The sequence below is a fragment of the Leptonychotes weddellii genome, chromosome 5 (genome assembly GCF_054177405.1).
Source record: "Leptonychotes weddellii isolate Sample4059 chromosome 5, ASM5417740v2, whole genome shotgun sequence".
Classification (NCBI taxonomy): Eukaryota; Metazoa; Chordata; class Mammalia; order Carnivora; family Phocidae; genus Leptonychotes; species Leptonychotes weddellii.
Genome location: NC_138373.1, coordinates 7,069,268 through 7,092,836, shown reverse-complemented (window position 1 = coordinate 7,092,836; position 23,569 = coordinate 7,069,268). Strand labels below are relative to the sequence as shown.

Sequence of the window (23,569 nt, the reverse complement as noted above, 5' to 3'; positions counted from 1 at the left end):
GAAGTATGGTGACAGAATGGAGACGGGGGTGGCCTGACATTCACTTATTCGTTAGCAGTCTTGTTTCTTCCATTGAGGTAATTTGCATGAGAGAAGGACTGTGTCTGTTTAGTTCATTTCTCTTGCCTAGCACTCCGAAGAGTGCCTGGCACACAGTAGGCCCAGAACTAATGTTTGTTGGGTGGATGAATGAGTCAGTTTGCGATGGATAGGACTTCCTGATTGGATAGCAAATGAAAGTGGGAGGTAGAGGTGAGCATCGCCGAAGACTAGAACACAAATAGTGGAACCTTGTTTAGAGGGTGTTTGCCGAGCTCTTCTCCCGGGCTGTCCACCAACAAGGTGCTGTAGGGCAAAAGACCAGAGCAGGCTCGCAACTAACGGTGTAGTCAAGGGAGGGGCCCAGGGCCCAGAATGTGCTAACAAGTGCCAGTTCTAGTTCTTAGTCCCACCAACCAAAAATGTCAGTTTCTTTTCTGCCCATTTACAGAACCAAATTTGAGAAGTGCCTGCTTTTTTGTTTTGTTTTGAATCTTACAGTCCACATGCAAAGAATCCATATGACTGTGACTTTAAGGTTGTTTGTTATTTCATTATATTCATGTATCATCATTTAATAAAACCATTCCCTGGCGCTTTTGTTGTTTGTTTACCTCCACAGGTAATGCAGGAATGAATGTCTTCATGTCTTGCTTTTCCTTTTTTTTTTTTTTTTTTGCTTTCGTTGAATGCTTCCACAGGAGATTGTACCAGTCAGATAATATTACATCTTTTAGCTCTTACTCATTTTCCCTCACTGCTTTCCAAAAAGTTAATAATAGCAACAACAATATCTCTTTATGCAACAGTTATAAATTATATGAGAATCTACTGGTGGTAGGTCCTGAGCTGGGCTCTAGGGGCATAATATGAGCAATATAGCACAGACCCTGCTCTCATGTAGCTTCCAGTCTCGTATGAGAGGGTGGCATTCATCAAGTTATCACACAAGTGTATAATTACAAACTGACAAATGGCGTGAATTAAAAATACTGGCTGCTAGCTAAGACGGTGAAACCAGTATTACAATTTCAGCAGCACTCGTGGTAGTTTGCGGGGTTTCATTTTTAATTTTCCTACTGTACTACCTTCGTTTTAAATTTTCCTGCTGTACTTGAAACAAATGGTTTCCCAGGATTGCTTTGCTTTGCCTTCTAGGCTTTAAATTAACCTGAGTTGTTCCTCCCTAGCTCATCCTGCTGCTTAAGGGAAGTCCTCTATTGTAAACCAGCAAAAAATTACAAATTTAGGCCTGAATTGTTTCAAGATGAATAGCTAGAATGTACTTAGGAACTTGTCCTATCCTCTCCTCTTTATTCTTTAACAGACTCCCCCTATCAAAGTCATTTCAGCTGTTGGAGCTAAGTAGAGAAGACTATCTCTTGCCTACCTCACTCACAAGGCTATTCTGAGAATTAAAAAAAATAAAAAATTAAAGGGGCTTTGCAAACATGAAAGGTTTTTGGATGATAATCCCTGCATTTGCACTGCCCTCTTTACTATTGTTCGCTTTATTTCATGTCTATTCAACAAATATTTATTGGACATTGATCTAGTGCCAGGTGCTGGGGATGCAGAGACACAAGATCCAGGTTCTACCCTCATGGAACTTACATTGTAATGTGCACTGGAGCACTGTGGGTCAAGGTGAAAAGAATTTGAAAGTCACTACCTACCCAGTCCCATCACTGCACAGACCAGGTGCCAGAGGACTGAACATTTACTTCTCCCATGTTTTGACAGCTCCTCGCTGCCCACGACCCACGGCAGATCTTACCCCTCAGGAACACCCAGAGGAGGCTTTATCTAAGCATTAAAAGATTGGACCCTTTCTGCAAGTAATGGGGTAACAGCTTTTCTTTAAATTCCCATTTAAAGATTTCCATAGTATCCTCTATTCGTATGTATCCCAGTCTCTGGGTGAATGGTTAAGTGGTCCCGTTGTCAATCCTCTTGTAAGTCAGCAGAGGCCCTAAAAACCTTGGTACCGGTTATGATTTTGTTACAGGCACCGAAAGGTAACGTAGCCTCCGGTTTCCTAGACTTAGAGGGGGTGGGGCCAGAGGGGAGGTAGGTTTAGACTGGTCCCCCCCTAATTTTAAGATCATGGCGGGTCCTCCACCATCCTCCTTCTTCAGTTTTTCAGCCCAAGGGCTAACCACCAAGACATAGGTCCAAACTCTATTAAGGCAGCCTCGGTGGAGGAAGGCACACGCGGGGCACTCGCGAAGACGAACATGGGACATCGAGTTGTACTGTGAGAGGTCCGCAGGTGGAGGGGGTGAAAGAGGGACCGTTCGGAGCGTGCGCATTAGAGCCCCAACGTGTGCGCTGGCGGCGCAGAGAAGGGGCGGGGCGCCACCGGCGGAGAGGGGCGGGCTCGGCGTCAGCTGTGTAAGGTGATTGGCTCTGCGATGGGGAAGGGGCCCGCTTCCGCCGGACGACGGAAGTGGCTCTCCAGCCCTGCCAGTAGGCCATGGAGACGGTGGCACAGTAGCGACCTAGGTGTGAGGATTGCAGGGGCGGCGGCCATGGAGGCCGTACTGAACGAGCTGGTGTCTGTGGAAGACCTGCTGGTGAGGCCTGGCCTCGAGGGAGGGAAAGGGACTATTCGGACGGGCGGGTCCCGAGGAGAGTCCGGTTGGGGCCAGACCCTCTACCCAGCATCAGTTTTGCCTAGGGAAGCGGAACTACGGCTCCCGGCATCCTCTGCAGCGTCCGGCCCCTGCCCAGAGGTTCTACTTTGTCCGGTAGCCTAATGGGAATTGTAGTTTTCTGCGCCGCCACGCCCCACACTCGGGGCCTGCAGTCTGGCGTAGAAAGACTGACAGGTTCTGGGCGCGTGCAGGAGTTAGGAGGTCAGGGTGCGGACACATTTTTTTTTTTTTAATTGTTTTTAATTGTTCCTTCAGTGATGGTGGGGGGAATATAGCAACTACCATGAAGATTCTTTCATATATTACTCACAGAATCCGGAACGGTGCTAAGTGCATTGCAGGCCATACCTCAATCTTTGTAGCTCTGTGGGCTCTTGTGGGCACTGTGAGGACTGTTTTTATTCCCAATTTGCACATAAGAAAAGGTCCAGGCCCGACAGGGTGGGGCTGGTTGGGGGAAGCAGCCACCGACGAGGGACTGCGGGGGTGGTGGCTGAGCAGTTCTGACAGCGTGTTTACTGTTTAGCCACTGGGGGTCAGCGGCCTCGGGAGCAGTGCCTGGAGCCGCCAGCAGGCGGCATCTCCGCTCGGTACCACTAGGGGGAGGGAAGCGGACGGGGGTTACCGTCCAAGGAGACAGACCCTCGCTAAGAAGCAGAATCCCTGGGTCTGGGTCCCAGGGATGAAGCTAGCGGAACCTGGGGTGCCGGATGCCAAGACCCGCGAGGGAAATGTGGCAGAGACTGGGGAAGATGGGGCTAACTGGGAATTGGACACGCAGGTCCTGCTAGAGAATGGCCGGCCCCTTCGTTTCTAAATGACTCCTCTCCTCTCCTCTCCTCTGGCAGAAGTTTGAAAAGAAATTTCAGTCTGAGAAGGCAGCAGGCTCCGTGTCCAAGAGCACGCAGTTTGAGTATGCCTGGTGCCTGGTGCGAAGCAAGTACAACGATGACATCCGGAAAGGCATCGCCCTGCTGGAGGGTGAGGAGCTAGGCTGCCCCGCTCTCCCCTTCCCAGCTGCCAGCCGGATCTGCCCTCTACTGCCATGGCCTCGTTCACTCCCTCCACCTCACGTGCTGGGATCCTTTTTCAACATGGGAGCCTATAATAGTCACCTCGCAGTTATTTTCCTGTAAAGAGCTGCGACAAAGGGCTGCCCCTTAGCCTGGCTTCTCCCAGGGTGCTTTTGGCTAATTACCACCTCATCCTTGTTTAGCCAGACAGAGTCCGAGCACGGCAGTCCCCGCAGGACTCTGGCAATCTGGTAGCCTGACCATAAGGAGAGTGACTTGTCTGAGGTCACACAGCTAATGAATTCGTGGCTGAATTAGGACTAGAAGCTTCTGTCCTGTGTGTCCCAGACCCTTGCTCTTCGCCCCCACCATGTTGCTTATTCAGCAGCTGTTGAAAACCTTCCATGAGGGTGGTGTGGAAGAAGTACAGAAGACAGGCCCCCAGACCTGGGAGTAGATGGCGCTGTTTTGATTGGAATCCTATTTCCTATTGGTTTTGGATGGGTCACCATTTGTCAGAGGCCACAATACCTGACCTTTAAATATTTCTGTCTCCTGTACCCGTTTCTCTTGGTCAAGTAATCATGTGTACGCAAACAGCGTACTAGCAAAGGATGGCCATTGTAAATCTATAAAAACAAAAGTATTTTCTAATGCAAATAACTTCACCCTACATTTGCCATTTGGCTCATTCAGATTTCTCAGGTTTCCTCTACAGCTGGGCACAGCTGTAGATGGGGTCTCTAAGCATTGCCAGTTCTAGTTGAGGAGACAGAACAGACACTTGGGCAGATTGATAAACACCCGCAAAACTACCAAATTCTACTGCATAGCATACAACCGAGCACATAAGCCTCTGGGAAGTCACTGAATTAAGAAAGAATCAGGTCATGTCACTCAGGGAATGCTCACAGAAGATGAGCTTCGAGCTGATTTTTTTTTAAGGGGGAGAGAGGGCACACTTACTTGAATGCTAGTCTGGGCAGCAAGTGACCGCAGTGAGAACACGCGGTGCTAGAAGTGAGGAGAGCTGCCTTTGGCTTCTCCAGCGCCTTGATTTCCTGTCGGTTCACTTAGATGAGCCAGAGCTGACTGCAGCATGGAGACCAGGGTGTTGATCACCCGGGTGTCCGGCAGCCTGGGTCCGTGCTGCCCCGGAGGTCTGACGGGGAAGCCACGAGTGGCCGGAGCTGAAAGGGAAGCACAGGACAGTGACTTTCTCCCAGGATCATACAGGGGTTCAGAGAGTGGACGGGTCTCTGGGGCACAAGCACTAGGAAAGGAGAGAAGCGGTTTTCACCCTCTTTCCTCCACCCTCCCCAGAGCTGCTGCCCAAAGGGAGCAAAGAGGAGCAGCGGGATTATGTCTTCTACCTGGCTGTGGGGAACTACCGGCTCAAGGTAAGGCAGGGGTGCCGCAGCGCCCTCTCATTTCTCCGCCACGGGGGAGCCCTGGGCCTCGGGAAGGCCGAGGAGGGCTGTAGGCAGGAGACAGAGGTGCAAGGTGATAGATAGCAGGCTGAGGGAAGACGAGAGACAGAGATTCCAGCTGCCGAGGGTGTGGGGAGCAAGGTGACCTCAGGTGGGAGTGCAGCCCCAAGCCTTGGGTTATTTCCCCCAGCTTATCACCCCCACACAGTTGGGGTGGTTTGTGGACTCTACTCCATGGGGTGGGGCTGGAGTCAGGGAGGAGGAGGGGCGGTGGAGGGAGAGGGAGGAGCCCCCAGGGCCAGTGAAGGGAAGGCCCCTCTGATGGGCAGGAGGAATGACAGAATACTGAGGGTGTGTGTGTGGGGGATGTTTTCCCTGAGTGCAGGAATATGAGAAGGCATTAAAGTATGTGCGGGGCCTGCTGCAGACTGAGCCCCAGAACAACCAGGCCAAGGAACTGGAACGGCTCATTGACAAGGCCATGAAGAAAGGTGAACTCTTCTTCTCTGACCTCCTCCACTCCCCACTCTCCTGGGCCCCAGCATCCCTGGGCGTCTCTCGGCTTTTTTTGGTTAAGTCCTCTTCCTTCCCCCAGGCCTGGGCTCTCTGGTCTCCCTTTAAATGCCCCCCTACCCACCCCCCCCAAGCAATTCCTCCTCAGCCCCTCAGAAGCCTTTTTTCTCCAAGCCTTGGAATCCCTCACCTCATGACTCCAGGGGAAGAGGCACGTCTTTGAGGAGCATCGGGCAGGGAGAAAGAAGATGGTGGGCAGGGTCCCTGTGGGGGCTGGGCTCCTGACAGTCTCCCTTTTCTCTTTCCCAGATGGACTAGTGGGCATGGCCATTGTTGGAGGCATGGCCCTGGGCGTGGCGGGTCTGGCTGGACTCATCGGACTTGCTGTGTCCAAGTCCAAATCCTGAATGAGACTGCACCTCCGCCTCTGCCCAGGGATACGTGGGAGCCTATGGAGGACACTCGAAGAGGGGGGACCCATCCATCCTTGCTCTTTCTTCTGCACCCCATCACTGCCCTCTGGCATTCAGCCTCCTTTCCCCAGAGACGTGTCCAGTAGCCCCAAACCATGTGCTCCGGATGAGTGTAAATAAAACTGGGCCTTGGCTTGGGAACTGCTGTGTCCGTGTTGAGGAAGGGGCGGGCTCCATTGGGCCCCAAGGTGGGGGTCACTCGTGGTCCTTTCCTGCTCACCTTCTTACTCCAACCCCCCGTGGCTGGTGTGGGGTTTGCCTTTGTCCGCCAAGCTGCCCAGACCCCACGCCCTTCCTTCCTCCCCCTCCAAAGCTGTGTGCTTGAGCAGTGGTAGGCAGAACGGGGACAGGGGACGGGGACAAGGCCTTTGCATGGCGCAAGAATCCTGGGAGAAAGCAGTGACTGGAGGCGGGAAGGGCAGAGCTGAGGGGACAGGCCAGGATTTATGTCTCCTGTCTCCTCTGACCCACACAGCTGCCTCTCAGCACGTGGAGTTTTCCACACCAGGGGGCCCCCCACTCAGTTTCCTCTAAAACCTCCGCCCTTCCCTCCCTTTGTCTTCCTACATTCCCCCCCCCCCACCGCCCCGCCCCATCATCCTCCTTAGAGAAGGGGCCACTGCCCAGGGGCAGGAATGGGCATTTGGCAAGAGTTCTTGAGAAAAGTTACAAACTCAGGACATCCCGGTTGTCAGCTCAGAGATGGAAGGTCAGGACCCAGTCCCCACCCAGCCTGCTTTGCCCCACACCCGCCCCGTGCCAGGCTCAGCATGGGCCTGTCTTGCTTCACTGCATACCTCTCGTTCCACAGCCAAGCCAGCCTGGCTTGGGGGGATTGGGGAGGAGGCACCTGAGGGGAGCGCAAGGAAGCCTGACACCGGGGCGGGTGGGAGGGGTAGTGGGGGGATACACTCGGCTCAGTGATATCCTGTGAGACTGCCTGGGGGTAGCATCCAGCCCCTGTCCCCTGGAGACTGAGCCCCTGCTGCATTTGCAGGATGAGAACCAGAGCTGTCCTGGCTGTGGCCTAGGGGCAAGAAATGGTACCATCCACAGCAGGACAGGTGCTCAGCAGGTGCTCGCCTTCGGCTTGGGCTGGGGACCCGGATGTTTCTAATCTGTCATAATTAATAGAGCTGGTGACAGTTCTGATGGCTGATTAGCCACAGGATCACATTCTGGGCCTGTAATTTATCCCCCTCAGTGGCCCTTGGCAGCAAGATCAAGCTTGGTGCTGAGAATCAAAGATCAATCTGACAAGGGGGGAAATTCAAGTTCAGGAAGTTGAAGTTTGGAGGAAAGCAATTGGTGGCCTCACCCCAGCCTGCGGTATCCAGACCCAGGGTGGTCACCAAGGAGGGAGCAGGTCACACTTGTGGGGAGCTTTTGATCTTGGGGTCACAGGTCTTAATACAACCCATGAGGTGAGGAAGCTAGTTCTAGTTCACAGAAACAGAAACAAGCTCATGGGGCTCAAACTTCATGCCTGCGTGGCTCTGGTAAATACTGGGTCTGGTTTGAATCCAGGTTGGATGGACTCCAGAGCAGTGGGTTTCTCCCAAATAGCCTGTTCCCTTATTCAACCTTAATTTTCCTTGGAAGATTTGGCCCAAACCCTAGGTCTTTTGCGTCTTTTAAATTGTTCTCACCAACATCCAGGAGAGTGGCTCTGCTTCCCGGATCCTGCCACACCAAAGGTCTGTCTGTGCGCACTCTCTCGGTCACCTTCTCTCTCCTTGTCCTCTTATTCCATTCTCTGGCCCCCGATGAAGGCTGAGTCAGAGACGCTTCCCCTTGGCTCCCACTGCCTTCCATGGGGGCCCCTCCTTGGCTGTATCCGTTTGTTCGTTCGTCACTCCCATAAGTCCTCTCCGCCCCCCTCCTGGGGCGGGGAGCCCAGAGGCTGGGGGAGGGGGTGGACTTTTGGCCTGTTTCTTTTATTCCCTCCATCTCTTCGCCAACAGCTGCCCAGTGCTCTAGGCTCATTCCTCTGCCCGGACCTTCCGGGAAGCAGAGACCCAGAGAGAGAGGGCTGACGACAGAAACCGGGAGACAGACCTGGGTCCACACAGCAGCTGGCCCCCCTTCCTCTCTCCCCAGCCTGCCTTAACACCCCAACTTAGCCAAAACCCCTCAAGTTCTTGCGGGGCTCAGCCCCTCCCCTTCTCTGGGGCCCCCGGCGCCCCTCGGGGCCCTGCATCCCACCATGTCAGTGGCCGTGGAGACCTTCGGCTTCTTCATGGCAGCGCTGGGGCTGCTGATGCTGGGGGTGACCCTGCCACACAGCTACTGGCGAGTGTCCACCGTGCACGGGAACGTCATCACCACCAATACCATCTTCGAGAACCTCTGGTTTAGCTGTGCCACCGACTCCATGGGAGTCTACAACTGCCGGGAGTTCCCGTCCTTGCTGGCCCTCTCTGGTATGGGGTGGGGAGAGCTCCAGGGGGCAGAGGGTGGCAGGAGGCTGGAGGAGGGAGAGACCCCCAGGGAGGGTGGGTGCTGCCCATGGTCGGGCCTTGGGTGCCAGACTGTCAAGGGAGGCCTGGATCAAGCTGGGGGGGGGGGGCAGCGCCCTTCCTGGAACTGCGGTAGAGACCTCGTCCCACGTGTCCCCCTGCCCTAATGTGACACTCCTCGCGGTTACAAGTGCAGGCACCAGGGTCTGCCTGCTGGGCTCTGTTTACTGGCTCTGTGCCCCAGGCAGGTGATATGTGAGCTTCATTGATCCCATCTGTAGGATCAGGGTAATAATCGCCCTGGCTCGTGGGATGGCCATGGGATGGCCATGTGCTGCGATAAAGCACACAGGATGTCAACGTGGTACGTTAGCGGATGTCTGCACACAACCAATTTCAGCATCTTAGCTCTGGCGTGGGAGGGCTGGGGTTCATGGGGTGAAGAGGATGCCCCATCTTGGGTTCTCGGGGTTGAGACACGTACAAGCCTCAGGCTCCTGGGGCATCGGTCCCACTGCCATGGCGAGTTCTAAAGGGCCCTTTGAAAGGGAGTCTCCCCGAAGCTCTGAGGGTCTGGAAGCAGGTAGGGGCTGTATGCGCGCACGTGCGCGTGTGTGTGTGTGTGTGTGCTCGGCATTCTCAGGCAGTGTATTTTTCGAAGTTCTTCGCAGGCTGGAGCCTACAGCTCTTTCGGCCCAGAAAGGTTCTCCCTGGTGGCTGTCGCATCTTCCTGCTTCCTGTTCACCCTATGAGTAGCCCCCCCGGGACTCCCCAGGGGAGTCTCCCCTCAGTCAGCCCCATGCCAGAGACCAAGAGGGGAGGACCAGGTACCCTATGCAGTGTTGCTCCCACGCCCTCCTTGGAGCCATCGTGCTCTTTCCGGTCCCCTACTGCAGGTGCAGGGTAGTGGACAGAACTAAAGCTGACACTGGGTTTGGAACAGGGCTCCACGAAATCCTCCAGGAATGCCAAAGATGCTCTGAGAAGTTAGGGGATCTGGGTGGGTCTCCGTGCCCCCACTCTTCCCAGAATCTTCTCAGACAGCAGTAGGGGCTTCATGCTTTCATCCCTCTCCCCAGGACTTACTGTGTGCAAGGCAAGTGCCCCCCAACCCCCAAAGCTCCCTATAAAAGCTGAGTACCCTCTGGGCCAGAAGCCCAGGATGCCGGTGGCCTGAAGAGACGTTGGAGGCAGCCGACTCAGCAGCCACGGCCATTCCCACCTCCCCCACCCCAACCATACCGTGGCTTGAGGAGGGGCCTTTGCTGTGAGCCTGTCCGCCCCGAGAAGGGCCCTGCTTGGAACTGCTGACGGAGGGGCAAGAGCATGCTGGTGGGGAAGGGCAGGGGGCCGCTGCCCAGCGCTGGGCGTCATCCGGGCCCCAGACATGGTTCTCGGCTCTTCAGCTGTTCCCTCTCAGCGCTGTCTCCATGCAGCCTGTTAGTGGCCTCCTCATACCAAAGCTGGGAAGCCCCAAGGACAAGCGTTAACCTGCCCAGAGTCCCACAGGTGGTAGGGGGGCTGGAACCCAGGCTGGTGGGTCCCGAGGGGAGGTCCTATCATTTAATCCCGCCCAGCCCGCGCTCCCTCGGGGCCCATCAGTAATCTCCCCTTGGTCTACCACGGCCACCTGGGGACCCAGGGCCAGGCAAGTCCCAGGTAGAAATGCATGGTGAATGGGTGCGTAGAGGATACGGGGCAGGGGAGAGGGTGGGAACTCCAGAGGGAGTGGCTGGGAGTGAGAACTTTGTCCCTCCTCCCTACCTGCCAACCCCGGGCCACTCCACAACCTCCTGGCAGAGACCCAGCCTTTGCTTCAGCACCAGAGACACTGCCCCACCCAGGGAAAGGGGAGCAAGGTCCTTGGAGTGCTTGGCAACTATCACAGAGAAGGGGGGAGGAGGGACCAGGAAGGAAGGGGGCCGTTTCCTTCAGCTTTCAGAAAGGGGAAACTGAGGCACCAAACATAACTGAGCTAGATGGGCTTGGATGGGTCCTGCGCCCGGGGAATCCCACTTTCCCCCCCCCGCCGGCGGAAACGGCCCTCGTCCAGTGACCTATAGGCCGCTGCTGCCCCCTACCGGTGGCGTCGGGAGAAAGCTCAGTTCAGGATGACTAGGGCTGTGCCAGGCACCAGGTGGGACCTAGAGAGAAGCAGGCGCGGGGAAGGGGCTGGAGTACTCAAGTGCAATTTCTGTAATTCACAACAGAGCGTGGTGGGGACCTAACAGGCCAGTGGTTCTCAGCTGGGGTGATTTTGTCCCTCAGGGATCATTTGATAGTGTCTAGACATGTTGCTTGTCCCTCTTGGGACGGATTGCTACCGACATCTAACGAGTAGAGGCCAGCGATGCCGCTGAACAGCCCGCAGTGCACAGGGCGGCCCCCAGGACAGAGCACGCTCCGGCCAGTGTCAGCAGTGCCAGGAGCGAGCCTGTCGCGAAGCCCACGGAAGCCAGGCGGGGGGCGGGGAGCAGACGCTGAGACCCCTTGGGGCTGAGGTGAGCTCCTGGGAAGGAGACTGTCTGACCCTTCAGTCGAATAGGGCCTGACGGGGAAGGAGAGGACTTGAGGGCCTTTATGCGCTGAGACCCGAGCAGGGACTGGCTGTAAGGGGCTGGCTCGGTCGTGGAGGGGAAAGGGGCCAGCTGAGGGACCCATGGCTGCGCCCCACCTCCCCAGGGTACATCCAGGCCTGCCGGGCGCTCATGATCACCGCCATCTTCCTGGGCTTCCTGGGCCTCTTCCTAGGCATGGTGGGGCTGCGCTGCGTAAACATTGGGAGCATGGAGCTCTCCCGGAAGGCCAAGCTGGCGGCCGCTGCGGGGGCCCTCCACATATTGGCTGGTAATTGGGGGAAGGGGGTGGGTGTGCCCTGCGTTGTGGGGGGGGGTTGAGGGTGGTGGCAGCGGACCCGGGGTTCCCTGTCCTCTCCAGCTCGCCACTGCCAGTGTGTGTCTCACCTTCCCCATTGCACTGACACCTGCCCTCCCTGCTCAGCAATTCCCCTCCCCCTGCTCACCCAGCCTCACTCATGCTCACCAAAATCCCTCAGCTACAGATCAGTCCATCAGCAATGTTTCTTGAGCCCCCACTAGGAGCCAGGCATGAGTGAGGTGTGAGAGGGACCCCAAAGGTGAGTGAGCGTCTGCCCCCCCCCTCGCCCGGCAGAGCTTACAGCCCGGCCAGGAAGACCAGAGTTGGGGGAAAGCATGCAAACCCACTGCACACAGTAACAACACCGGGCGACAGGCCATCTCTTTTCAGTTTGTGAGGTAGGGTGGGTCTTGCCCTCTTCTCTAGATGCGGAAACAGGCTCAGAAAACTCCGGTGACTTACTGGAGGAGCCCCCAGAGAGGGGTGAGGCTGGTCCTGCAGTCCAGGGGTCTCCCTGGCCTCAGGCCTTCACTGCACTGAGTGGCAAAGGCATGGCACAGGCTCTGGGGGCTTTGGGAGGCCGAAGGAACGGCGTCAGGGCAGGCTGCGCCGGACCATTGCTGGGGCAGCTGGATTTCCCAGGACGGGTAGGATTTGGTTGGGGCAGATTCCGAGTGAGGCAACTAGGTGATCAAGATGCGGGGCGGGTCGCGATAAAGAACGGGCCAAGGGCAGAACGTGGGAGACTAGACATGAAAGAGGGGCTGCGCTTGGGACCCTAGGAGACAGAAAGGTCAGGAGCTAGGGAGGGAGTGCAACTTGCTCTTGGACTTGCGCTACCCCCTCCTCCTCCCCCTCTGCCGGGCCTGGGGCTCCAGCGTGACCCTCCTCTCCCTCCCCAGGTTTCTGCGGGATGGTGGCCATCTCCTGGTACGCCTTCAACATCACCCAGGAATTTTTCGACCCCGTGTATGCAGGGACCAAGTGAGTGTGGGAGCCCCGCCCTGGGGGGCTGTGGGTGGGACTCGGCCGGCCGAGCTAGCGCTGCCCGCCCCGTTCCTGTCCCCAGGTACGAGCTGGGCCCTGCCCTCTACCTGGGCTGGAGCGCCTCCCTGCTCGCCATCCTGGGCGGCTTCTGCCTCGGCTCCGGCTGCTGCCACTCTCCCGACGCGGCCCCGGCCCCCAGGTAAGGGCGGCGTGCGGCGGCGGCAGCGGCGGCGGGGAGGGCGGGGTGGGGGGGCTCCCCTCCGCTGACCCAGGCCTCTCTGAACCAGGCTCCCCTACGAGGCCTCCGCGGTGCGGTCCCCCGGCCTCACTGGCCGCCTGCGCCCCGCGGCCTCGGACGAAGGCGACAGCACCTTTGGCAAGTACGGGAAGAACGCTTACGTGTAGGACGCCAGTGGACCCCATTCCCCTCCCACTGCCCCCAGCGGAGAGCGGCCCCCCAACCCCGGGCTGCAGGCCACGTCCCGACTCCGCCCCGTGGCCGGAAGCCACGCCCAGCTCTGACCGCGCCTCCGGCCCCGGCCCCGCCTCTTTCGTCTGGCCAAGAACCCGCCTCCTGAGAACTCACCTCGGACTCCTGGGGCAGGACCTTCTGGGTCTGGGCGCTGGTTGGTTAAGGGGGCGGAGGCGTCCCCGACCGTTTGTATTCTGTATAAATACATGCATAAATAAATTTGTACTATGAACTGTTCAGGGATGGAGGGTGTCATGAAGTGGCTGGCCAAGCAACGGGTGGCTGGGGTGGCCCCCAGGGCCATCTCAGTCTTGGACCCCAGGCTGTCACCAGTCCCTCTCTTTATCACCTTTGGACTGTCTCTTCCGAAAAAAAGAGGAGGGGTTGCAAATGATTTCAAGAGTGTGGCACTCATAATTACTGACAAGAGTCATCAAGCAGCGCATACGGGAAGACCCACCTCTGGGAAACTGAAAGGGGCAGAGATAGCTCCCCGGCCAGCCTGAGCTAACAAGTCCCTCTTGACGCTCGACCTTTCTCAAGGAGACAGCTGACCTTGAGCAGAGTTCCTTAAGCTGTGCCTAAGAGTGGACATCACAAATTGACAGCCCTTTGAAATTGTGTGTCAAATCAACCAGGTCTCCTGTAGGCAGATTTTTCTGGGGAAAGATTCAACGACTTCCAGAAAAGTCTCTGAACAGCTCTTCCCAGAGGCTTGCATACCGGTGGGGTGTGTGTGTGTGACTCAATGGTGTCCAACCCAGACAGAGCACTGACTGGGTTGTGGGCTGCTTGGAACAGGCCCAGTGGGAAACAGGAAAATGAAGCCATAAGAGAGGCCTGGCATCCAATGAAAGGAGAGGGACAAGGGCCCTAACCCGGTACCCAACCTCGGCAGTGCTGACCTGATGACCGGTTAGTCACTGGGGGTGGCCTGAGTTCTGGTCTCACCCCTTCTCCTTTCTCTTTCATCCTACCCACTCCCCTGCACTGACAGTCCCCTGGGATGGAGAGACACCCACATCTGCATTCTAACTGGACCCTCTCTCCCGAGCCTCAGAAGTACACGCACCCCCTGTGTGTTTTCCCCAGGCTGGCAAATTCACCAACTTCATCGCTCTCCCCCCAGCCACTTCCTGTCATTCCTGTGACCAGCACAGTCGACCCCTGAGTCACACAGCTCCACAATGTCAAACATCTGAGGCTCTCCCTTCACTTCCCCTCCGCCACCTCCCCCAGGTCCCGTGGATTCCCCCTCCGCAGTGTTCTTCACATCCACTTATTTCGCTCCTTTCACTGCCTTCGCCAGGTCAGGCCCTCATCGTCTCCTGCTCAGGATAGGGTTCCCCCAATCGAGCTTCTCATCCGTCTTTCTAATCCTGTCCACATTCCTCTCGTGGAGCGCCAAGCATTGTGCTGCCTTAGCAGGTCCCTAGTGCCTCAGGAGAAAAGCCCAGGACCATTAAGGCCTCGATACACTGCCCTAGCCCACCTTTCTGTGCCCCGTCCCTCCTCTTCCTCCGTACAACCGTGCTCTCCTAGCGAACTGGGGCGGCTCACTGGCCTTGGGAGCACACTGGCACTGGGGCGTCCCATGGGTCTCCCCAGAAGCTGTTAAGGGGGTTCCTGGTCAAGAAGTTTGCTGAAGTCTCTATATCCTTTTCCCCCTCACTCTCTGCTCCCATAAAGTTTATGGATGTCCCGCTGGCCAAGCCAGTTACGTGGCCAAGTGGAGAGTCAGTGTGGAAGGGACTGCACGAGAGCATGGGCCCTAGTGTCACGATCTACCCATCTACTGTGCCAAGGACTGGCCCATGGGGTTTGCTCTGTTAGCAAACCCATAGTGGGTTTCTCTCTCAAAAATGAGACCTACCCCTTAAGAAGGGTCTTACAACTCTGAGAGGCCATCAGAGTTCCTCAGGGACGCCTGTATCCTGCATGCCCGCCCCGCCCCCGCCGTGAAGAAGAACAAAAGCCAATTACATCTCCTGACACCACCCAGGGCACTTCTGACCCCAACTTCCACCTGCCCCCCGCCCCACAGCTTCTACCTCCTTTCCCAGAGCCCAGCCTGCCTCTTCTCACCCCTTCCCCGCTCTCAGGAAAGCTAACACGAGCCAGCCTCCACACTTGAGCAACTAAGTACTCGCCTTAACACGGGCATTAGGTTAAGTTTTGACATCTTCCGTCCCTCCTGCATAGTCATTTGGCTATTAGGAGCTATCAACACACTTACCCTTTTAAACAATACTTATTTCCTTCTTTGCTATAAGCTAGTGTGGCGCCAAGACACGGCTCCTGCCCTCAAAGAACTCACAAGCTAGGAGCCGAGAGAAATGTAAACAGCGGGTTGCCGTGTTAGGTGCTCGGGCTACGGCGAGGAATGTCCAGTCTTCGGAGGAACAGGCTGTCACAAGGCTCGACAACAAACTACTGGAGGTCTTAGGCAATCATGTCAACGGCTACCACTGACCGAGAACTTTCCAAATGCCAGGCACTGGGCTGGGCGCACTGTCCCGTTTAATCCTCCCACTATCGGGGTGGTGGCTCTAAGAAAGAGTGACCTGTAAGCGACCTGTCCGAGCTATGCAGTTAGGAAACAGTAGGACCAGTAGGACCAGGACTTGCCCAAGACTGAAGACACCCCTGGCCTGCTTCGCAGAATTCTGGCCTTTCCAAACTAATTCAACCAAATTCAACTCTCATTGAGGGCTGTAGGAGTGAGCCCCCAGGCTCTAGAATCAACCTCTTCTGCCCCCTGTGCGCCCAGGAGGCTGTGCTGCTCCCTCACTGGACACTGGGACCACCCTCTACACGCTTTTGGCACCCTGTTCATTTCCCAGAGACCCGGTGTCTCCCAAGGTAGAGACCAATCTCCCCAGCACGTAGGAAGCTGGCGAGAACTGTTCAAGGCTTTCCTTGTTTTAAGTGGGGGTCCAGAGACCCTTCCTAGAGAACGTCAATGGAGGACTCCTGGAGCCCCCTGGCGTCAGAGCAATGAGGAGCCCGTGGGTCTGGTTCTGTCCTATCAAGGTCAGCTGGCAAGCCTGAGTGTGTCACCGAGTAGGCAAATCTTACACCAGGCAGAACCTACGTGATTCTTTTTGTTACAGCAAAATATGGAACAAAGCCAGCGGATTTAGGAAATAAACCAAAGAGATCGTGCTCAGTGCAAATCTGACAAGAAGTCCAATGCAGGTGATCACAGCGAGTGCTGATGGCGTTTCTCAGCCAAGACATAGTCTTTTATTCCCCTCCCTTCTTTCCTTCCTTCCTCCTTTTTTTTTTCCTGTTTTCTTGCTTGCATGTACTTCCTGATGGAGAGGAAAACTGAAAGTTTAGGACCCAGGAAAGTTTCCCTTCACGGGAGAGACAATAAATTTAGGCCAGAAGTCGGAAGCCAGCAAACCGGACTCCTGGTGTCCCAGTTACTACTGCTGCGTAATAACCATCCCAAGACGCAGTGGCATGAACCACTTGATTATACACACAGATGCTGTAGGTCAGGCATCTGGGGCGTAGCAGAGCTGGCTTGTGTCTGCTCCGTGATGTTGAGGACACGGCCAGGAAGCCTCCAACGGCTGAGGGTGATCTGATGCCTGGCAGTCGGAGTCACCTGGAGGGGTCTTCACTCCCATGAGGGAAGCCTGGGCTGGGGTGGTGTGAGGGCCTGACTCGGCTGGCTCTGGCGGCGGGGGCGCCTGCGTGTGGCTTTCCCGTGCAATCCGGGTGCCTCGTAGCGTGGCAGCTTCAGGATGGCTGGATTTCTCACACGGTGATGGAGGGATCCAGAAGGACAATTTTCCTAGTTGACAAGGCAGAAGCTTCCCTACCTTTTACTACCCATCCTTGAATGTCATATGGTCTCAATTCTGCCACCCTCTACTGGTTGAAGCAGTCACAATTCTGCCCCAATCCCGGGGGAAGGGGACAAAGACCCTACCTTTTGATGAAAGGACAGTCAGAAAATGTACAGCCATCTTTTAAAACCACCAATTTGGGACTGTCCCCAAACCGTGTCCTCACCATCAGACTTGGAGCTGTCCCCAACACCACTGACCCAACCTCAAGTCTCCAGAGAAAGGGCAAGGAAGACACTGGGAACATTGGGGCCAGCTGTTGTAAAGCACCAAAAGGGGGGAGAAGAGCCCATGAAGGTGCCTAACATGGAATTTGCTGGATCCCATTAATATCTTATTGAGGTCATTTGTTCAACAAGTACAACAAATACGTCCTAAGCATCTGCTTTGCTATGTTCGAGCGGGGTACAGGGCCTTAAGACAGCAACTCCAAGGGGCTTTATGAGCTTATAGCTTGCAGTCCACTTAAAGTAGGCATGAGTGTAAGAAGCTTTAATACCACGTAAGAATTACAGCATCCAGAGCCCCCTGGGTGGTTCAGTCGGTTAAGTGTCCGACTTCCACTAGGTCATGATCTCAGGGTCCTCAGATCGAGCCCTGTGTCGGGCTCTAAGCTCAGCAGGGAGTCTGCTTCTCCCTCTGCCCCTTCCCATGCTCATTCTCTCTCTCAAATAAATAAATAAAATCTTAAAAAAAAAAAAAAGAGAATTACAGCATCCAGGGCCACCAAGAACAGAGGCCTCTATATCGTGAATTCCCTCATGCTTCCCAGAAATTTCTGGGTTTTCTCTGATACTAATAATTTCACACACTGCAGTCCCCGGTAAGAACAGCCTCCTTGGGACAACTGCTCCTCAGACCGGCGGCACCAAGGACAAGGGTAGCTCTCTCCATTGGGTTAAAGACCAGAGGACGAAGCCAGGGCTGGCTCCTTCCACAGTATCATTCTACCCCCGTCCCCAAAGCTCACTCTACTTCCCTGTCACCCAGTCCTGGCGGCACTCAAGTGATACTCAGAAGAACTAGAGAAACAAAAAGCAAAAGCAAACACACTCAATAAATCACCAAAAAATGACAACAAGTGGCAGCCAACAAATGCAGAGACGGGCGATGCAGGAGAACGGGATAAAATCTTCCACGGTCAGATAGGCAGACCGTGGGAGGGGTGACTGACAGATAGAAGGAAAAGCCACAGAGCAGTGAGTAGGACAGGAGACCTGTGACCAAACAGGCTCCTCCTGGTATGAAACCTTTTATTACAACAGCACGCTGAGGGCCCAGCCCACTTCCCTGCACACAGTCCCTGGGAGTAAGGAGTAAGACTGCTCTTCCCTGGCAGGTCAGACACAGCTCTGTTGGGCGAGCGAACAGCTCCTCTCTAGGTCCAGAAGAGCACCTCTGCCTTTGGCCAAGCCCTCTCCGAGGCTGGGGTGATGCGCAGAAGGCCCTCTCCTCTGGGGACGCCCAGGCTCACACAGTCCACTTCAAGCACCTGCAGGCAGAGGAAGCCCAGGATGAGGAGAGGGTCTGGGGGCCCTCGGGGCTACAAGGGAGAGGATGTGGGCCTCGGGCAGAGGGGAGAGGGGAGAGGAGGGGGTGTTCCGAGCTCACCTGGTCTCCTGGTGGGTTCCCAGACAGCGCACAGTGCAGTATCGGGCACCACAGCTGACACACGTGTAGGGGGAGGGGAAGCCGCAGACGGCACAGAAGGGGCGCTGGGGCCGGGAGGGGGGTCCTGCACAGGCTGTCAGGTAGTTGGGGCCCTCGGCCACACTCAGGTTCTGCCAAGACAAGGGGAAGGGTCCACAACTCCTTGCCCACCCATGTACCAAACACCCACCCAGGACCAGGACCTCTATGGGCTCATTTCTTCCCTGTGGGGCCCTCCCCGTCGCTGGGCCAGCCCCTCCCCCCCTCACCTGCTCCTCCAGCAAGGCCTGAAAATTCTTTCGGAAGCGAAGTTTAAAATGATCGCCTCGAGTTTTCTTCTTTTTCTTTCCTACAAAGGAAGGGCAATTACAGTTTACCCCTTGAACGACGAGGGGGTTAGGGGTGTCAACCTCCTCCACACAGTTAGAAATCTGTGTGTAATTTTCAGCTCCCCCAAAACAACTCCAAATAGCCTACTATTGACCAGAAGCCTTACTGATAACAATAAACAGGCGGTTAACACAAATTGTATACGTTATATGTATTATAGACGGTATTCTTACAACAAAGCTAGAGAAAACAAAATATTAAGAAAATCATAAGGGAGGGGCGCCTGGGTGGCTCAAGTCGTTAAGGATCCTGGGATCAAGCCCGCATTGGGCTCCCTGCTCGGCTGGGAGCCTGCTTCTCCCTCTCCCACTCCCTCCGCTTGTGTTCCCTCTCTTGCTGTCTCTCTCTCTGTCAAATAAATAAAATCTTTAAAAAAAAGAAAAGAAAATCATAAGGGAGAGAAAAGACATTTATAGGACAGGACTATAAAAAACCCATGTACAAGTGGACCTGCACAGTTCAAACCCGTGCTGTTCAAAGGTCAACTGCAGTTACTTGGCACATGCCAAGAAAAACCCCATCCTTCTCTGCACCCTCATTCCCGACACCCATGAGTCCACTGCCTGCCCACGTGCTCCCCTGGGTTCCGAGTCGGCCTCTTCCTCCCATGTGTGTCCCTCCCCTCACTTCTCCAACCAGCACCGACACGCATCTCATGCCCCCCTAAGGCTTTGTGTCAGAGCTGGAAGGGCTCTGGGAGCTCAGCTCCTCCATGTGCTGTATTCTCCATCTGCTAGAGGAAGCAGAGGCAGAGAGGGGAGAGCGGCTGGCTCACCGCCGCAGGAGCCAGGCCCAGGCAGAGCCAGAGGAGCTCCCCTGTCACCTGCCCACCCCCCAGCCCGATGTCCTTCTACAGTCCTGAGCTGGGCAGACTCTTCCCACTTCCTCCCGCCCTTCCTCCTCCTCCACCCGCCTCACCGGTGTCTGCATCATCATCAAACTGAGGCAGCCTTTTGCCGAGCTGGGGGAGTCCTGCATGGGGGTCGTCCTGGAAGTTGTCATTCTCCAAGGCCTCGAGCTGCCTGTTGATGCGGCGCTGTCGCGCGGCCCTGTCTAGCACCCGCCGCTGTCCAGGGTCCTGGGAGCGAACTGGATGGGGCAGAGCCAGAATCATGGGGGCACAGGAGGAGAGAAGCTAGGGTGGCCTCAGCCTCTCCTCCCAATCCCCAGACCCAACCAACGAAATGCCTCCTGGAGACCTCTCACAGCTGGCAGAAATCACACAACCACGCAGACGGGGACCACGATACACTCTGGGCTTCCTGCCTCCACTGGGACTTTAATGCATCCCGCCTTCATCCTCGGCAACCCCATTTCCTGCCACAAAGGACACGGGCCACATGTAGAGAAGCTCATCTTTCAGCCCACCCTCAAATATAAATGTATGGGCACCCACCTTCCCTCTGTTCCAAGTGGATGCACCCCCCCACACACACCAAGTCCCACTGCTAAACCCGACCCTTCACCTCCAACTCGAGTCCTTCCCTCCCTCCTGCATCTTCAACCCCTCTTCCCCCACAGGTATTTTCCTTTCACTGGAAAAACCTGTCAAACTCTCACATGTCAACCCAACATCACAGTGACTCATCTTTGAGAGAATGATCCATGGGATGTTTCATTTCTTCATCTCCCATCCACTCCTCAACCCCCAGCAAACTGACTCCCATTCAGTGGAAACCATTCACATTCAGGACCCCGGTGACCTCATAGGATCAAATCCAGTGTGTATTTCTACAATCCTCCTTTTAAGACACCTTGAGACTGTACCGATTATTTCCCTTGGGTGGAAAGAATGCTCTCATTTGCTTCCTTGACATGACTGCAGGTTTTCCTTATGGTTATAGACACTCAATGAATATGCGTTTTTTTAAAAGATTTTATTTATTTATTTGACAGAGAGAGACACAGCAAGAGAGGGAACGCAAGCAGGGGCGGTGGGAGAGGGAGAAGCAGGCTTGCCATGGAGCAGGGAGCCGGATGCAGGGCTCGATCCCAGAACCCTGAGATCATGACCTGAGCCGAAGGCAGACGCTTAACAACTGAGCTACCCAGGCGCCCCCGAATATGCGTTTAATAAAGAGATATTTTGTGCAGAATTAACAGACCCCAGTGAACAACTGGAATGGTAATAAGAGAGAGATTTAAAACGGTGAGGTCAGCAGGTGATTTCCTACAGCTGACTGAACAGCCAACAGTTGTGGGGCTCAGGAGAAAATTCAAAATTGACAGCACCACTTTTGGTGTCATTCGCTTTTGGGTGAGAGTTAGAGCCCCATGTTTGGGGTTTAAATCCCAGGAAGAGTAAAAAGATGGAGAAAGAGATGGGGACAGCCCTCTTCTTAGCAGGGAGAGAGTAGGCCACATGAGAGGCTTAGAAGAGTAGCCAGAGATGGCCCCACTGACGCTGTAGCTCAAAATTTAAAATCTTCCCATCCAAGTCCGTTTCTCCTCCTGTACACTCTTTAAGTAAATGGAACCATCTACACAGACATCCTAAGCAAGAAACCCAGGAGTTATTTTAAACCTCTCTCTTTATCTCTCTTTATCAGGGTCTGATAATTCTACACAAAATATCTATTCATTCAACAAATACTTACTGAGTGCCTGCAATCATAATAATAGCATCTACACTAAGCTCTTTGTGTAAGAGCTTTAACCCTTTATCAACCTTATGAGAGAGAGATTATCATCCCCAGCTTACTGAAGTTCAAAGGTTAAGAAGCGTGTCCAAAGCTCACATAGCTAGTACGTGGTTGGTTAGAATTCTGATCCAGAACTGCCCAGCTCTGGATCCCTGCATACTGCCTCCCCTCCAAGTGCCCGGCAGTACGCTAGGCCCTGGGAATACATGAGCTTACAGTCAGGTGGGGAATACAAATGATCAAATAAACACGCAGAGTACAGCATAGTATATGCTCGCACAAGGAAGTACAAAGTGCTACAGAGCACATGCCAGAAACACCTAACTTGGCCTTGGTGTAGTCAGAAGATTTTCCAGAGGAAAGAAAGTCTAGGTTGAGATCTGACTGAGGAATAGATGTTAGCTTGGTTGGGGAAGAGGGAAGGGTGTGTCAGGCTTTTGTACCAGCATGAGAGAAAGCTTGGATGGGAGACCATGGTGCCTTCAATAAATTATAAAAAGCTCAGAAGGGCTGCTATATAAAGTATGCTGGGGTGGGGTGGGGGGAGACTGTGGATATAATGTCAGGCAGACCATTAAAAATCTTACCTTTAAGTATCTAAAGGAATTTGGATTTGGGGATTTACAGTGAGAAAAATGGAGATCCAGCAAAGAGTCCTTTTAAGAAAGGACTGACATGATTGGAGGGTGCCTGGGTGGCTCAGTTGGTTAAGCGACTGCCTTCGGCTCAGGTCATGATCCTGGAGTCCCGGGATCGAGTCCCGCATTGGGCTACCTGCTCAGCAGGGAGTCTGCTTCTCCCTCTCCCGCTCCCCGCTCTTGTGCTCTCTCTCTCACTCTCTCTCTCAAATAAATAAATAAATAATCTTTAAAAAGAGAAAGGACTGACATGATTGGATTGATTAAAGTCAATCTGGCTGAGTGTTCCACCCACATCTCTTCTTGGTGGGGGGAGGGGGGGACTAAACTACAACATCCTTCCCTAACTGGCCTTCCAGCCTCTACACCTGTGCTGTACAATAAGGTTGCCACGACTCTCACGTGGTCATTCAAATTCGATGTAGATTAAGTAAGATTAAATAAAATGTAAAATTCAGTTCCTCGGTGGCACTAGCCACATTTCACGTGCTCAAAAGCCACATGTGGCTAAAGCCTGCCATGCTAAACAGTGCTGATTAAGACCATTCCTACCATTCTAGAAAGTTCCACCGTACAGTGCTGCTCCGTACTGAAGCCAGAACTGCCTTTCTAAAAGATATATCTGTCTCGGTTATGCCCCTGCCTTAAAAGAGCCGTTTGGTGGTTCTCCACAGAACTGAAACTCTCCGGCTGTGTACAGAATACCTTTCAAGTGCACCCCTCCCCAGCCCTCCAGACTCTCCTACTATTCCTCCACAAGCCCCGAACTGTGAACGTGGCTTCCTAAGAGACTTGCTTTTTCTCGCTCTCCTGCCTTTGCACGCGCGGTTCACGCTGCCGGGAATGAGCCTCGGCGCACCTGCACTGAGCGAAACCGTGACTCGACTCTCAAGATTCAATCCAAGCATTTTTTTCTCCCTCCAAGCCTTCCCTGTCCCCTCGGTCCCAGAAGCCAAGTTAGGTGCCACTCCTCCCCGCGCCCAGGAGCTATGCACCCCTCTGCCGTCGCACGTATCACTCTGAAATGCAGGCAGGCCTGCGTGTCTGTCCCCCTCCCAGAGAGCCAGCTTCTGGATGATGGGGACCTTTTTCCTCTCTCCATCCCCAGCGCAGGCATGGAGCGGGCATCAATACAACATGAATGGATGGCCTCAGGGGCTACCCCGACGCCAGGAGCCGAGGGCGGGGGAAGGGATTAAGATTAATAACTGGGTGGGAACCCCCTAGGCCAGGGTCGGGTCTGGGAGGAGGTAGGGGGCCAACGTCCCAGGGGCTCACATACCCGAAGTTTTCTTCTCCACCATTTCCACAACACAGCTGACGGAAGAGCCTACTGCGCACGCGCGCTAAACCACCCGCTGCGGGAGGGGGTGACATCACTTCCGGCAGCGCGCGCGCAGAGTAATCCCAATGGAATGCCTATGCGTCCTCACTTTACGTGGTGTTGCCCAGGAGACGAGAAAGCTTTC

At 54.8% G+C, this 23,569-nt stretch overlaps 3 protein-coding genes and 1 long non-coding RNA gene across 5 annotated transcripts; 2 read left to right on the top strand and 2 right to left on the bottom strand.

Annotated features, from left to right (window-relative positions):
• The first annotated feature begins 2,457 nt into the window (after positions 1-2,457).
• On the top strand, positions 2,458-6,266 carry FIS1 (fission, mitochondrial 1). The gene is made up of 5 exons (XM_006733712.3): positions 2,458-2,615; positions 3,545-3,677; positions 5,033-5,109; positions 5,525-5,630; positions 5,962-6,266. The coding sequence occupies exons 1-5, from the start codon at positions 2,571-2,573 to the stop codon at positions 6,057-6,059; spliced, it is 459 nt and encodes a 152-aa protein (XP_006733775.1). The 5' UTR covers positions 2,458-2,570; the 3' UTR covers positions 6,060-6,266.
• Positions 4,628-7,905, bottom strand: LOC145721504 (uncharacterized). Its single transcript, XR_014145227.1, has 2 exons — positions 7,775-7,905; positions 4,628-4,899 (listed from the first exon to the last, which is right to left on the bottom strand). It is a non-coding gene; the product is annotated as an uncharacterized LOC145721504 (long non-coding RNA).
• Positions 7,906-8,235: 330 nt separating this feature from the next.
• CLDN15 (claudin 15) lies at positions 8,236-13,157 on the top strand. Of its 2 annotated transcripts, none has more exons than XM_031028587.2 (5): positions 8,236-8,548; positions 11,336-11,431; positions 12,364-12,445; positions 12,531-12,647; positions 12,736-13,157. In XM_031028587.2, exons 1-5 carry the CDS (start codon positions 8,332-8,334, stop codon positions 12,851-12,853), a joined length of 630 nt encoding a protein of 209 aa, XP_030884447.1. In that variant the 5' UTR covers positions 8,236-8,331; the 3' UTR covers positions 12,854-13,157. The 2 variants fall into 2 exon arrangements, with proteins under 2 accessions (XP_030884447.1, XP_006733776.1); XM_006733713.3 differs by having other exon boundaries at positions 11,267-11,431.
• Positions 13,158-17,980: 4,823 nt separating this feature from the next.
• Positions 17,981-23,536, bottom strand: ZNHIT1 (zinc finger HIT-type containing 1). Its single transcript, XM_006733714.3, has 5 exons — positions 23,383-23,536; positions 19,739-19,909; positions 18,700-18,779; positions 18,392-18,561; positions 17,981-18,272 (listed from the first exon to the last, which is right to left on the bottom strand). Exons 1-5 carry the CDS (start codon positions 23,402-23,404, stop codon positions 18,251-18,253), a joined length of 465 nt encoding a protein of 154 aa, XP_006733777.1. The 5' UTR covers positions 23,405-23,536; the 3' UTR covers positions 17,981-18,250.
• Between the last annotated feature and the right edge of the window lie 33 nt (positions 23,537-23,569).

What these genes read in the sequence shown, in the direction of transcription:
- FIS1 (XM_006733712.3), top strand. Translation starts at nt 2,571, where the DNA reads ATGGAGGCCGTACTGAACGAGCTGGTGTCTGTGGAAGACCTGCTG. An exon ending in TGTCTGTGGAAGACCTGCTG is followed by an intron (nt 2,616 to 3,544) that starts GTGAGGCCTGGC and finishes CTCCTCTGGCAG; the next exon opens with AAGTTTGAAAAGAAATTTCA. An exon ending in TGGGGAACTACCGGCTCAAG is followed by an intron (nt 5,110 to 5,524) that starts GTAAGGCAGGGG and finishes CCCTGAGTGCAG; the next exon opens with GAATATGAGAAGGCATTAAA.
- CLDN15 (XM_006733713.3), top strand. Translation starts at nt 8,332, where the DNA reads ATGTCAGTGGCCGTGGAGACCTTCGGCTTCTTCATGGCAGCGCTGGGG. An exon ending in GGCCCTCCACATATTGGCTG is followed by an intron (nt 11,432 to 12,363) that starts GTAATTGGGGGA and finishes CTCCCTCCCCAG; the next exon opens with GTTTCTGCGGGATGGTGGCC. An exon ending in GACGCGGCCCCGGCCCCCAG is followed by an intron (nt 12,648 to 12,735) that starts GTAAGGGCGGCG and finishes TCTCTGAACCAG; the next exon opens with GCTCCCCTACGAGGCCTCCG.
- ZNHIT1 (XM_006733714.3), bottom strand. Translation starts at nt 23,404, where the DNA reads ATGGTGGAGAAGAAAACTTCGG. An exon ending in GGTGGAGAAGAAAACTTCGG is followed by an intron (nt 19,910 to 23,382) that starts GTATGTGAGCCC and finishes TGCCCCATCCAG; the next exon opens with TTCGCTCCCAGGACCCTGGA. An exon ending in TGATGATGATGCAGACACCG is followed by an intron (nt 18,780 to 19,738) that starts GTGAGGCGGGTG and finishes CTTCCTTTGTAG; the next exon opens with GAAAGAAAAAGAAGAAAACT.